General features: G+C 35.7%; 1 protein-coding gene and 1 long non-coding RNA gene across 2 annotated transcripts in view; both read right to left on the bottom strand.

Annotated features, from left to right (window-relative positions):
• LOC109710685 (solute carrier family 35 member F2-like) overlaps window positions 5,131-13,135 on the bottom strand; it is a 12,186-nt gene continuing 4,181 nt past the window's right edge. The window contains exons 12-15 of the mRNA XM_020233419.1: window positions 6,522-6,590; window positions 6,258-6,344; window positions 5,466-5,530; window positions 5,131-5,348 (exon numbers count right to left, since the gene is read on the bottom strand). Of these exons, the coding sequence (XP_020089008.1) occupies window positions 5,249-5,348; window positions 5,466-5,530; window positions 6,258-6,344; window positions 6,522-6,590 (321 nt within the window). The 3' untranslated portion in view covers window positions 5,131-5,248. The remainder of the gene's footprint in view (window positions 5,349-5,465; window positions 5,531-6,257; window positions 6,345-6,521; window positions 6,591-13,135) is intronic.
• On the bottom strand, window positions 9,421-11,884 carry LOC109709900. Its single transcript, XR_002216232.1, has 3 exons — window positions 11,827-11,884; window positions 11,578-11,629; window positions 9,421-9,502 (listed from the first exon to the last, which is right to left on the bottom strand). It is a non-coding gene; the product is annotated as an uncharacterized LOC109709900 (long non-coding RNA).

Genomic DNA, 13,135 nt, shown 5'->3' with positions numbered 1-13,135 from the left:
TGAGTGGTCGGTTCTTGTGCTTCCTTACAGTTGACGACCTATGCGGTCGATGGGCCCTGGGGGGCAGGATTGTCGGCTGGTTGCCGACGGTTGATTATTGAGCATATTGCATTGATCGCCCGATACTCGTCGCATTTCACGAACACTGGCGGTCTGATCCACCGCAAGGAGTGTTCTTTTCCGGAAAAGTGGTTGAATGGTGACAACCCGTGAGCCCTAGAGAGGTTATATGCACTGGAGAGTAGTAGTGGCACTGGCTTGAGGTCTGCGGTGCTGACCAAGAGAGCATTGGTTTCAGATTGGGTACTTTTGGACTTCTTGACCGGTTGACGCATATGTCTATAGTAGCAGTCATTGCATGCATACTTACAGATCTTACTTTATAGTTGTCTTGCTACTATAGTAGATATTCATGTATGCTTTCTGTTCCAGTTACAGTAGCGGTAGCCGTTTATTCAGTATAGTTCTTACTTCCTTTCAGTTTATCGCTATTGTATATCTGCTCATTACCTTGTTTATTTCCACTAACCCATGTTGTTGTATAGTTCTTCCTGATCCGGTGAGTACTCCTCGCCTTCATCGGCTTGCAGTACCCACTGGGAGGGGAGACATGTTTACATGATCTCACCTCCCCCACTATTTTTCAGGTATTGCAGGCGGTGAGGTTTAGACGAGACGTGAGACACGTACGTAGCGGTCGATAGATCTTCCGACCCAGGTCGTTCGGTTTAGCTCTTACCCTGTTTATTTCTGTTGATATATAGCTTAGATAGTTTATATGGTTCAGTATTTTTATTACATTTGAATATGTGGATTTTCATGAATGTAATAAAAGGTTTTCTACCCCTCGTGGTAGCGTTTTTAAAGAATAAAGGTTTCCGTATAGGAAACAGTTTTCAAAAGGTTTTTCTATGGATTTCTGTTTAAACATTGAATGTAAAACTGTGATGTGAATGGTGAATGTATGAATGTATAGTGATCTTTATATTCATCTAGTTGTGGTTGTATCCTGGTTGTATTCTTGTACTTGTGCGACGCCGTGCAAATACAGGGGAGACTCTGTCCGTGTGAATAGTGGATCTCCTATATTTGTGGCGGATCTGACATACTCTGGGGTCAGGTTTTCAAAAAAAAATTTCAGACGCTTTTCCGCTATCTCTTAAACCGAAAGGGACCCCGGGGCGTGACATTGGCACTTGTAAGTTTTCGGCCCTTGGATTAAGGGATGTGCGGTTAGGATGATGTGGGCCCCCTAGGGTTAAGTGGTTAGTTGGTTGAATAGTATAATCTAACGGGTGAAAATGATTAAAGGCGTAAATCTAACGGTAAAAAATTCACAAGCACCAAGTGCTTAGTATTTTTACAAGCACCATAGCCGAACTATATATATAACGAGAGCTTGCCATGTATACTATCGGTAACACGGAGCACTCCGTGCTATCAAGTTGTTTTACACACACGAGAGCTTGCCTGGTGTACTATCGGTAACACGGAGCACTCCGTGCTACCAAGTTGTTTTCAATGATGTGATTTCCAAATTGATAATCGGTTTCGTTAGATTTGATCTATACTATTAAAAGTGTTTGGAAACTAAATTTTATAATTTTTTGATATTATTTGGCTAGTAATTAAAAAGTCTCAAAATTGACAATTTTAATGGTTGATGTAATGCGTTTTCGAATTTAACAGCATAAAACAATCTAAATCTGGTGAAATTTTTATAGAAATTTTTTTTACTATTTAGAATAAGATCAGTATCTATGATCTTAAATTCAATCTTTTATCATCATTTTTATGAGATTTTTATTTTTTTGTCGTTCATTTTTAGACAACTCATTTTATAGGTTAATGATATCTAAAAATTATGAAATTTGGTTTCCAAATATTTTCAATATTATAGATCAAGTCTAATAGAGCCGTTCGTAAATTTAAAAACTATATCATTGAAAACAACTTGGTAGCACGGAGGCTTCTGTGCTACCGCTAGTATACCAGCCGGACTCTCTCTCTCTCTCTCTCTCTCTCTCTCTCTCTCTCTCCTCTCTCTACTCTCTCTCTATAATAGTAGAGCTACTATACTATTAAAAAGTAGCAAGGAGTTTAATGTTTCAATTTTTGGCCCTTAGAATCAAAGATTGTAGGATCCAGATGATAGTTGTCCCCCTTAGGGTTGAGTGATCCCTTTGGGATAATAATATTAATCCTAATATCAGAAATAATTAAAATTGTTGATCACTAGGAGTCAAAAAGTTTGGAAACCACGAACTCTTTTATACTTGGAAAAATAAATAGTCTACTCTACGTTAGTAATTTCGCGAATTATTCATGAATTATTCGTGAATTTTTAAGAAAACGAATTAAACGGCCAAATTCGTACTTTCCGAAAAATTCAGAAAAAACGCGTATTTTTCGGTCAAAATACTTATTCGTGAATAATTGCGAGTCGCGAAAATTATCGGTCCAAAAAGTCGGCACGCTCGGGCCCTAAGCGCTCCGCTCCCTGCGCTCGCTCGCGTCGCGGCCTCACGCGCTCGCGGCCGTCCTGGCGCAACCCAAAACCAGCAAAAAAAAAAAAAAACTTCCAAACCTCGCCCAAACAGGGAAAAAAAACAAAAAAAAAAACTTTTCAAACCTTGCCCAACACTGAAAAAAAAAAAAAAAAAAAATAAAAAAAAAAAAAAAAAAAGAGCAAAGAAAACTTTCGCTTTGTGCCATTCAGAGTATCTCTGGACCGTCGCTCGTCATGATAGATACTATAAATTCGTCCACCCACCCCCCCCCCCCCCCCCCCCCCAAAAAAAATTCGCGTCAATAAAAAATTAATATCTTATGAAGTATTAAATCTCTTATTTACTTAATTATTTTTATTTATTTTGAGACATATAACTGTTTGTTTATTTTTTTACTTAATTAGCTTAATTTTGTAGCTCTTTACTTATTATTCTTAAAGAAATATGATATTATGCTAATCACAAATTTTGAGAGAAAAAAAGAATTAATTTAATAGCCGAATTTTTTATCCCGAATTTTTAATTGGTGAACGTATAATATCCGTATAAATCACGTATCCGAATAATTGACAAATCCGTTTTTTAGCCGTATTTTTCAACGAATTTAAAAATTAAAAGACCAATTTTATCTGAATTATATTCGTACCAAATTTTTTGCCGAATCTGAAGGTTCTACTCTACCCTTTCTCTCTCTCTCTATATATAATTTATTTATTTATTTATTTATTTATTTTTTTACAGTCCATGGCAACGACAAAAGGCGCATTGCATACCAAAATATTACTCTTTTATGAGGGAATCAAATAAAATATTTTGTTCAAGTACAAAATATGGTCGTGTCCCTTTATGAACCTAACATTTCTTTGACTATTAATTAATAATTTAGTTTGTAGATAAAATGAAGAGGTCATTATCACTGCGTAGCTGTTGAGATAGAATAGAATAGAATAGCCGCCCCACACCAGATAAAACTTCAGCTTCACCAGAAGCAGCTCCCTCGGTCCCTCCGCAGCCTGCATGCAGGGTGTTTTAGCGACCAGAGATATTTATAAATGTGGTGTGCCTTACTCAATTGGGAATAGACAGAATGTAAGCTTATGGAATGATATATGGAGCGACCAAGCTTCTTTGTGAACTTTTACCACCATATATACGATAACGTCGTGAATTAAAACTATATAGTAAAGGACTACTGGGGAGGGACTAGGTGGAGGTGGCGTAAGATCTTGGCAGGTTTCCCTAGCTCCCAGTTCGACTTTGACTTGACTATGAAGCTAAAGGATTCGATCTCTAAGATTTCTCTGTATAATAGAAAGGATGAAGTCAGGTGGAGATGGACTCGGTCTAAAAGTTTACGGTCAAATTGCTTTACAACTTTCTGCAAGACAGTGGTGTAAATGACAGAAAAGTTAAATCCCCCTTGAAAGTCAAGATTTTAGTGTGGTTAGTCTTGAGAAGAAAGGTACTCATAGTGACAATATTCGGAAAAGGGGTTGGAGTGGTGAGGAGTGCTGTGTTTTCTGTCTAGATGAGAGTGAGACAGTGGATTTATCTTTTCATGCGCTGTCAAAGTATCAGAGCTATCAGAGCTTTGCTAGAGGGATAACTTCTGAAGAAGCAGCTTCTTCTTACTGTACTTCTGCCATTTTGCTTTGGAAAGTGAACCGACATAAAGGCATAGCACTAGGAGAGAGTTAGTGACAATCGCCACCACATGGTGGGTTGTTCATCTGGAGCAGAATAGAATAATTTTTGAAAAAACTAAACGCATGGCATGTTACCTAGCGACTGAGATACGTTCACTCATGGATACTTAGGATCACTTTTGCTAATCTTTTTTTTTTTTTTTTCTTCTCGTTCGAGGCCCAGTTTCCTTTGATTGTAGCATAGTTCATCTTTTAAATGAATGAAGTGGTAGCTTACTACTTTATTCTCACAAAAAAAAAAAAAAAAAGGAAACCAAACCAATCAACAAATTGAAAATAGATGAGGGTGAGAGATTCAATCGGAGTTGATCTGGGGTCAAACTGTAAAAATATATTAATATAAGGAAACAATTATATATATAAATGTATTTTAAATTTAACTCATTTAACTACTTAAATTATAACATTTCTGCATATTTATCAGGCCTGTTTTTTAGACTTGTTGGTTAGAGTCAATGGAGGCCTAATAATCAATTATTATAGGTTCAATTCACCCTTCGTATCATTAATATTTTTGCAGTAAATAACGAAATTTGCATTTTTACTTGAACCGGATTTGAAACGGGCGATTTGGTGTTTTCATAGTTTACCAGCCAATTCATCTAGTTTAGTTTAGGCCGTTGAATCCGGTTTCTTCCTTGCAACAGGTTTTAACATGGCCTGGACCGAACTACCCACCGGACCAATTTGTGGTAAACTGGCCAGCTGGTTTGACCGGCTAGTATGGTTTAATTCGCACGTATCTGCACCATTCCGATTTCATGGAGATCTTTTTCTCTTTTTAGTTCCACAGAAATGACAATTTGCTAGAAACGCGCCTCTACTTGATGATGAATGTTTATATGAGTAATTAAGCAATCAATGAATAGATACTTTTTCGATTTAGTTTCTAATAAACTTTGCGCATATCTGAATTTTCATCAACAATTTTTAATTAGCTTCTTGGACGAACTTGTTACATCACATATGATGAAACTTCAACATCAGCATCGAATTGCCGTATGGATAGAGTTGATATAAGTTTTCCACTGCTCACAATAGCGGTGTTGTTGAATTTTCTTCAGTGAGTTGTTCGTATTGGACGGCTGCTTCTTCACCTTCATCATCTTTTGCACCTTCTATCCCGGCCTCGCTGTAGATAGTAAGAACATTGACACTCATTAAATTCAAATTCTTGTAAAACAGCTATACTTTATTTTTCATATTATACTTGTGCAATATAAAATGAAAGTATTTGTGTGGCACTTACTTTACTGAATAGATAATCAGCCCAATGGCAACGACACCAAATGCTAGAAAGTATAACCAATCCACCTGCNCCAATATTACATCAGCCCGAACTGGGCAGTTTTCGCCCAGAGGGACCGGTCTCTCCCCAGCAGGGACCGGTCTCTCGCTGCGAACCCGAAAAACCAGCGTTCGGGAACCGGTCTCTCCCTGCGCGGGACCGGTTGCCTCAGGCTGCCTCAACACTGCTCACTGAGGGGACCGGTCTCTCCTTCCAGGGACCGGTCCCCGAGAGTGAAAACTCTCAGGACTTGTCCAGAATCCCGATTTTCGAACTTTTTAGGTCGGAAAACATTCTACGACCCTCCGCCAAGTGTGGAAAAGCTCGAAACACATTCATACACTCGAACCTCGCAATTTGCGAAGGTCCAGTGTGTTACAGTGGACCTTGCAAAAAGTTTCGAGCCCAGACGTGAGGTGAGTTTTAAATATAAAAATAGTATTAAATATAAAAATATATAAACAGCACCCTCTAACAATTTAATCTTTTAGAGAACAACAGTTATTTCACAAGGCACAACAATGTCACACTATTAATTCAGCAGATTTCTAGCATTATTAATTTTCTCCCATTTAATTCAGATCCACGTCAAATCCATGTCAGGGCCTTATAAAAAATCTCAGAGTCTAGATGTGAGGAGAGTGTTAAATATAAAAATATATAAGCACTGTCCTCTAACATCTTAAGTTTTTAGAGTACAACGGTTATCATACTATTAATGCATAGTTTGAATCTCTGAGACAGAAATTTCACCTGTTGACGGTAAAAGAAGATGCGGATGAGCACTGCCCACATGTCGGACGTTAGAAGGGAGAGATTGAACAAAGTGGCTCCACTCATCTGCATCAGAAATCACTTCAGTTTTCATTTTGCCAATACAATTTCCTTTGGACTCGGAACCTGATCATTTATATGCTTTTCATGACATCTCACTTGTTGTATGTGGCAAATTAATTCATTATGTTAGTGACTTGCTAAACATTGTTATCAGTGTAGAAATTACGATGGGAATTTAACCTTTAGGAGAAAAGGAAAGACACTATAGAAAAGAAACGATGCTGCAGCAAAACCTGCAAACAGTGATATCTGCAAAGCCAAGAAAGAAAAGAATAGATCTGAGAATTAAAAAGAAAAACAAAAATAAACTAATTAACAACAGGCTATACTTGTGAATGAAAGTCTAAGCTATCGGAGAACAAATGTTTTAAAATTTATATCTAACACTTTTTCCTAATCTTTGATGTTAACAAACTTTGCACCAACTATACATATCATAGCTGGCTAAATGCTTGACGATTGATATCCAAGGTCCCAAGTTCGAAGCTTAATTGCTTCACGTTTATAGATTAGTTTATTTCTAAAATATGAACAAAGAGGGCAGATTTTTACCTCTCTCTCTCAAAAAAAATAAAAAAATAAAAAAATAAAAAATCCTTTCATTGGCCCTACACGGAGCCTAGAATTACATAAAATTAGCAGCCCGGAAAAACTTGAAACTGAGGATCTCCCTCTCTAGCATTTTGCTAGATAGCCGTTTTCCTAAAAGCAGGACCTACTGGTCAATAGTGTATTTAATATTTATTTTCAATACTACAGTCACAAGTATCCAACTGATGAATTTACTTCAAAAAGAAAAAAAAAAAAAAAAAAAAAAAAAAAAACCCTTTGCCTATTGTTTTCTAATAAGTATGACAAAAATGTTTTTAAGCCGGAATTGAATCTTACAAGTTATGCCGGTGAATGGAATGCTCAAGAAATTTCACGAGTGCTGATATTTGCCTTTGTTTCCACAACCTTATGCCTTTCTTTAGTTCATAAAAATGTACAAGTATTATAGACTGTGTTTTCTGATAATTCTATCTTCAAAAATAATGCATTTGAGAGAAATAACAGCAATTGTGAGGATGAGCTTGTGCAAATGAGATGGCCGTGCAAAGTAGAAAACTTTCCATGTGGCATCATTGATGCTTGAGCAATGAGAATTTGAGGTTATCGTTGTCGGGGGACCTAAAAAGACTTCAGACTACGAGTATTTACGACATCCAGCCTGTTAATTTTGCTGGAATGGAGTCTGTAGCACAAGGAATCCTTTTTCGATTTAATCTCTTCCTGCTTTGTATTTGACATCTTAACCAACAGGACTAATCTTATGGGTCCGTTTTGTTATGCAATATGGAAAGATTATTAAGAATAAAGTATTCTGAGAATCTTATTCATATTATCCTATTACTAAAAGTGCGGGATTCTTAGTGTTGAGTTCGACGAGGATATTACAATTAGCCATCTTATTTAATATTACAAAAAATATACAATTATAATTATTTATTTATTATTTTAATATGTTACCAATAGTTTAAATCTTTAGAAAGAAATGGAAAGAGATTATATAAGTTCTAGATGAGGAGCATAAGTTAAAAAAAAGAGAACAGAAAAGATAGTAGCGATTAAGAGGTGAGAGAGTTGAAATTTAGAAAGAGAGAGAGAGAGAGAAAGTTAATATTTTTGCAGTAAATAACAAATTGCATTTTTACTTGAACCGATTTGAAACGGGCGATTTGGTGTTTTCATAGTTTACCAGCCAATTCATCTAGTTTAGTTTAGGCCGTTGAATCCGGTTTCTCTTCTGCAACAGTTTTAACATGGCCTGGACCGAACTACCACCGCGACCAATTTGGGTAAACTGGCCAGCTGTTTGACCGGCTAGTATGGTTTAATTCGCACGTACTGCACCATTCGATTTCATGGAGATCTTTCTCTCTTTTTAGTTCCACAGAAAGGACAATTTGCTAGAAACGCCCTCTACTTGATGATGAATGTTTATATGAGTAATAAGCAATCAATGAAGAGATACTTTTCGATTTAGTTTCTAATAAAATTGCGCATATCTGAATTTTCATCAACAATTTTTAATTAGCTTCTTTGATGAACTTGTTACATCACATATGATATCGAATTTCCGTATGGATAGAGTTGATTATAGTTTTCCACTGCTCACAATAGCGGTGTTGTTGAATTTTCTTCAGTGAGTTGTTCGTATTGACGGCTGCTTCTTCACCTTCATCATCTTTGCACCTTCTATCCGCCTCGCTGTAGATAGTAAGAACATTACACTCATTAAATTCAAATTCTTGTAAAACAGCTATACTTTATTTTCATATTACACTTGTGCAATATAAAATGAAAGTATTTGTGTGGCACTTACTTTACTGAATAGATAATCAGCCAATGGCAACGACACCAAATGCTAGAAAGTAATAACCAATCCACCTGCAATGAATTTTAAGCTCATTGAGGTACGTACGTTAAATATAATAAAATATATAAATACTATTCTCTGACAGTTAAGTTTTTAGAGTACAACGGTTTTCACATAGTATCAGAAAGGAAGTTTCTGAATTCAAGTCACGCTAAGCTTCTAGTATTTCAATTTTCTCCCATTTAATTTAAGTCCACATTGTGGACCTTGCAAAAAGTTTCGAGCCCAAACGTGAGAGTTTAAGTATAAAAATAGTGTTAAATATAAAAATATATAAACACGCCCTCTAACAGTATTAATTCAGCACAACAGTTATTTCACAGTTATTAGTTTAAGTTATCACAATAGTTATTAGTTATCAGTTGTTTCCCACCCTCTAACAAGTTTAAGCTTTTAGAGAACAACAGTTATTTTCCAAGGCACAACAATGTCACACTATTAATTCAGCAGATTTCTAGCATTATTAATTTTCTCCATTTAATTTAGATCCACGTCAAATCCATGTCAAGACCTTATAGAAGTCTCGAGTCTAGATGTGAGGAGAAGTTATAATATAAAAATATATAAACACTGTCCTCTAACATCTTAAGTTTTTAGAGTACAACGGTTATCACACTATTAATGCATAGTTTGAATCTCTGAGACAGAAATTTCACCTGTTGACGGTAAAAGAAGATGCGGATGAGCACTGCCACATGTCGGACGTTAGAAGGGAGAGATTGAACAAAGTGGCTCCACTCATCTGCATCAGAAATCACTTCAGTTTTCATTTTGCCAATACAATTTCCTTTGGACTCGGAACCTGATCATTTATATGCTTTTCATTACATCTCACTTGTATGTGGCAAATTAATTCATTATGTTAGTGACTTGCTAAACATTGTTATCAGTGTAGAATTATGATGGGAATTTAACCTTTAGGAGAAAAGGAAAGACACTATAGAAAAGAAACGATGCTGCAGCAAAACTCGCAAACAGTGATATCTGCAAAGCCAAGAAAGAAAGAATAGATCTGAGAATTAAAAAGAAAAACAAAAATAAACTAATTAACACAGGCTATACTTGTGAATGAAAGTCTAAGCTATCGGAGAACAAGTGTTTTAAAATTTATATTTAACACTCTTTTCCTAATCTTTGATGTTAACAATTTTGCACCAACTTTACATACCATAGCTGGCTAAATGCTGCGATTGATTATCCGAGTCCCAAGTTCGAAGCTTAATTGCTTCACGTTTTAGATTAGTTTATTTCTAAAATATGAACAAAGAGGGCAGATTTTTACCCCTCTCTCTCAAAAAAAATAAAAAAATAAAAATATCCTTTCATTGGCCCTACACGGAGCCTAAAATTACATAAATTAGACAGCCCGGAAAAACTTGAAACTGAGGATCTCCCTCTCTAGCATTTTGCTAAATAGCCGTTCCTAAAAGCAGGAGCTACTGGTCAATAGTGTATTTAATATTTATTTTCAATACTACAGTCACAAGTATCCAACTGATGAATTTACTTAAAAAAAAAAAAAAAAAAAAAAAAAAAACCTTTGCTGATCTAATAAAGATGACAAAAATGTTTTAAGCCGGAATTAAATCTTACAAGTTATTACCGGGAATGGAATCTCAAGAAATTTCACAGCTGATATTTGCTTTGTTTCCACAACATTATGCCTTCTAGTTCAATAAAAATGTACAAACTATATAGACTGTGTTTTCTGATAATGTCTATCTTCCAAAATAATTGCCTTTTGAGAGAAATAACAGATTGTTGAGGTGAGCTTGTGCAAATGAGATGGCGTGCAGCTAGAGAAATTTCCATGGCATCATTGACTGCTTAGCAATGAGAATTGAGGTTATGTTGTTCGACCTAAAAAGTTGCAGGACTACCGAGTATTTACTACATCCGGTGTCTAATTTTGCTGGAATGGAGTCTGTAGATCAAGGAATCGTTTTTCGATTTAATCCTTCCCTGCTTTGTATTTTACATCTACTTCTCTAACTCTCATTATATTACTATAACTTAAACACAAGGACTAATCCTTATGGGTCCGTTTGGTTTCGCATTATGAAAGTATATTAAGAATAAAAGATATCCGAGAATCTTATTCCTATTCATCCTATTACTAAGAATGCGGAATTCTTGTGTTTGGTTCGCACGGTAATATTAATTAGCCATATTATTTAATATTACAAAAAATATACAATATAATTAATATTAATTAATTTAATTTTAAATAATGTTACAAAAATTTCAACATCTTTTTAGAAAAAAGGAAAGAGAGTATAAGTTAGAGAGAGAGCATAAATTAAAAAAAATAGAAAGAAAATATAGTCGAAATTAAAGGGGTGAGAAGTTGAATTTTAGAAAGAGAGAGAGAGAAAGCTTAGTTTAGAGAGAGAAAAAAAAGTTGAATTTTAGAGAGAAAATAGTTTAGCGAGAGATATAAGGTTAGAGTGTAAAGAAAAATAATATCAATTAGCCGCCGGTAGGAAGAAAGAAAGAGATTAGACATATTGTGATTACCCAACATCATTAATATGAGGATACCCACCCTCCCTCAAGGAGAAATGAGATTAGTGCTTTTGGGGTGAATCTATTTCCAAGTGAATCTTAATATTACAACTGATTAATTAGTGCGTTAGCTAAACACCGTCATATTTTTTTATTTCCATTGGATTACTAGGAATTCTTTAAGAAAATAGCGCGAGCAAACGCACCCATATATATTATATATAGCCTTTCGAAAGGAAAAAATAAAGAATAAAAGAAAGAAGAGAGAAGAAGAGATGGCAAATTAAGGAGAGATATCAGAGAAACACGTACCATCGTGGGCGACCACTTCACCTCTTGGGAGATTTTTTCTTCAAAAATAGCTCTAAGAGAGTTAATGGAGTATTACTCAACTATCGAATTCATAAACAAATATACTACTTCCCACGATATTTATAGCACGAAACAGAAATCTACGAAAAGAAGAAGAAAAGAAAGAAAAAATTAAATTAAACTTATATATCAGTACTAAGAACAAGCGTATAAGCAAGCATAGAAATCATTTGAAATTACGAGGGATACATCTCAGTTGCGCAGACCAACAGCCCAAAAACCCCAAGCATTGCGATGACTTCAACTCGATCTTTTCTTTTTACGCAGAATTCCTGCATAATCAGTAAAAGAAGGGTTTTAACGTTGAAATGGATAATACATTCAAATGCTAAATATAGTTCCACATGGAAATCGAACAAATTGTAGCATATTTCAGGGGTTCTTCTATTTACCTCTCCAACATTGCTGAATGCATAACATAACGTCCTGCAATAACAAGTGCATCACCGAGCAGAGGTTTCTTTCCACCTGCATGGACATCTCAATTTGTCACTTTCTTTTAAAAAAAATAAAAAAATTTCTGCGTGCATTCTGCATTGTAACTTCTTCTTATTCGGTCAAGTTCCGGGATGACTTCGCTACTTTGAGAAGCAATATAGCCTAAGCTTTTTGTTGAGATAAGAAGCTAACTTGAATTTATGCCCCATAAATTTTTGCTTTTGCTGTAGCGGACATTTGTTAATTAGAAAATATTTGTCATGAGAAGAATGCTTTTGGAAAAGTCGTGGTGCAAAACTTGTTAGTGTTTTCTGATACAAAACTACTTATCAGTACTTTTGCAGAAAACTATGGCCATCTAAATAGGTCTTTATCAAAGTTATTAATGATGCCTCAAAAAGGAAAGGTTTACAAATTTGCACAAAGAACAATCTGTTTGCTTCGGTAATATCATGATATATGTTTGATGCTAACCAATCACTAGACGATATGGGGGAAAATGAAGCAAGAAAAGAAAAGAAAAGAAAAGCGCAATCCACGTCCTATTTCTAAATAAAGTGATATATCTAATCCATCTACTATCTAAAGATATTCGAATAGCCCTCTCGAAGTTCTTCTAATCACGGGGAAACTGTTTTCGTTAAGACTTAGTCGAATTCTGTGCAGGCTCGAAGGACTTACCTTTCTCAGAGCCCTGCATCATGAGGAAGACACAAAGCAAGGCCCCCCACGCAGTGCCAGCACCCAGAAACTGCCTCAGGAACCTCGTCCCATTGATCCCAGGTCGGATCTATGCCCCACGGACTAGCCAAAATTAGCCAACTCGTCCACGCTCCGGATCTGTATGAATATGAGTTAACGCTCTTAACAACTTGCACTATAATAATCACGTCGTGAATAGTATTAATTAATTAATTTATTACTAGATAAGGCCAGAGAAAAAATATATTGGAAAAAAGAGACCGATGCGCCCCCCTCTCCAAATTGCTTTTTTCGTGAAAGAGAAGGATTCATGATTTCTGGCAATCCCAAAACAGCTTTCACTAATAAATTCTCTCTT

The sequence above is a fragment of the Ananas comosus genome, linkage group 5 (assembly GCF_001540865.1).
Source record: "Ananas comosus cultivar F153 linkage group 5, ASM154086v1, whole genome shotgun sequence".
Classification (NCBI taxonomy): Eukaryota; Viridiplantae; Streptophyta; class Magnoliopsida; order Poales; family Bromeliaceae; genus Ananas; species Ananas comosus.
Note: the sequence above shows the minus strand (reverse complement) of the source record. Positions and strands in the feature narration are given on the sequence as shown.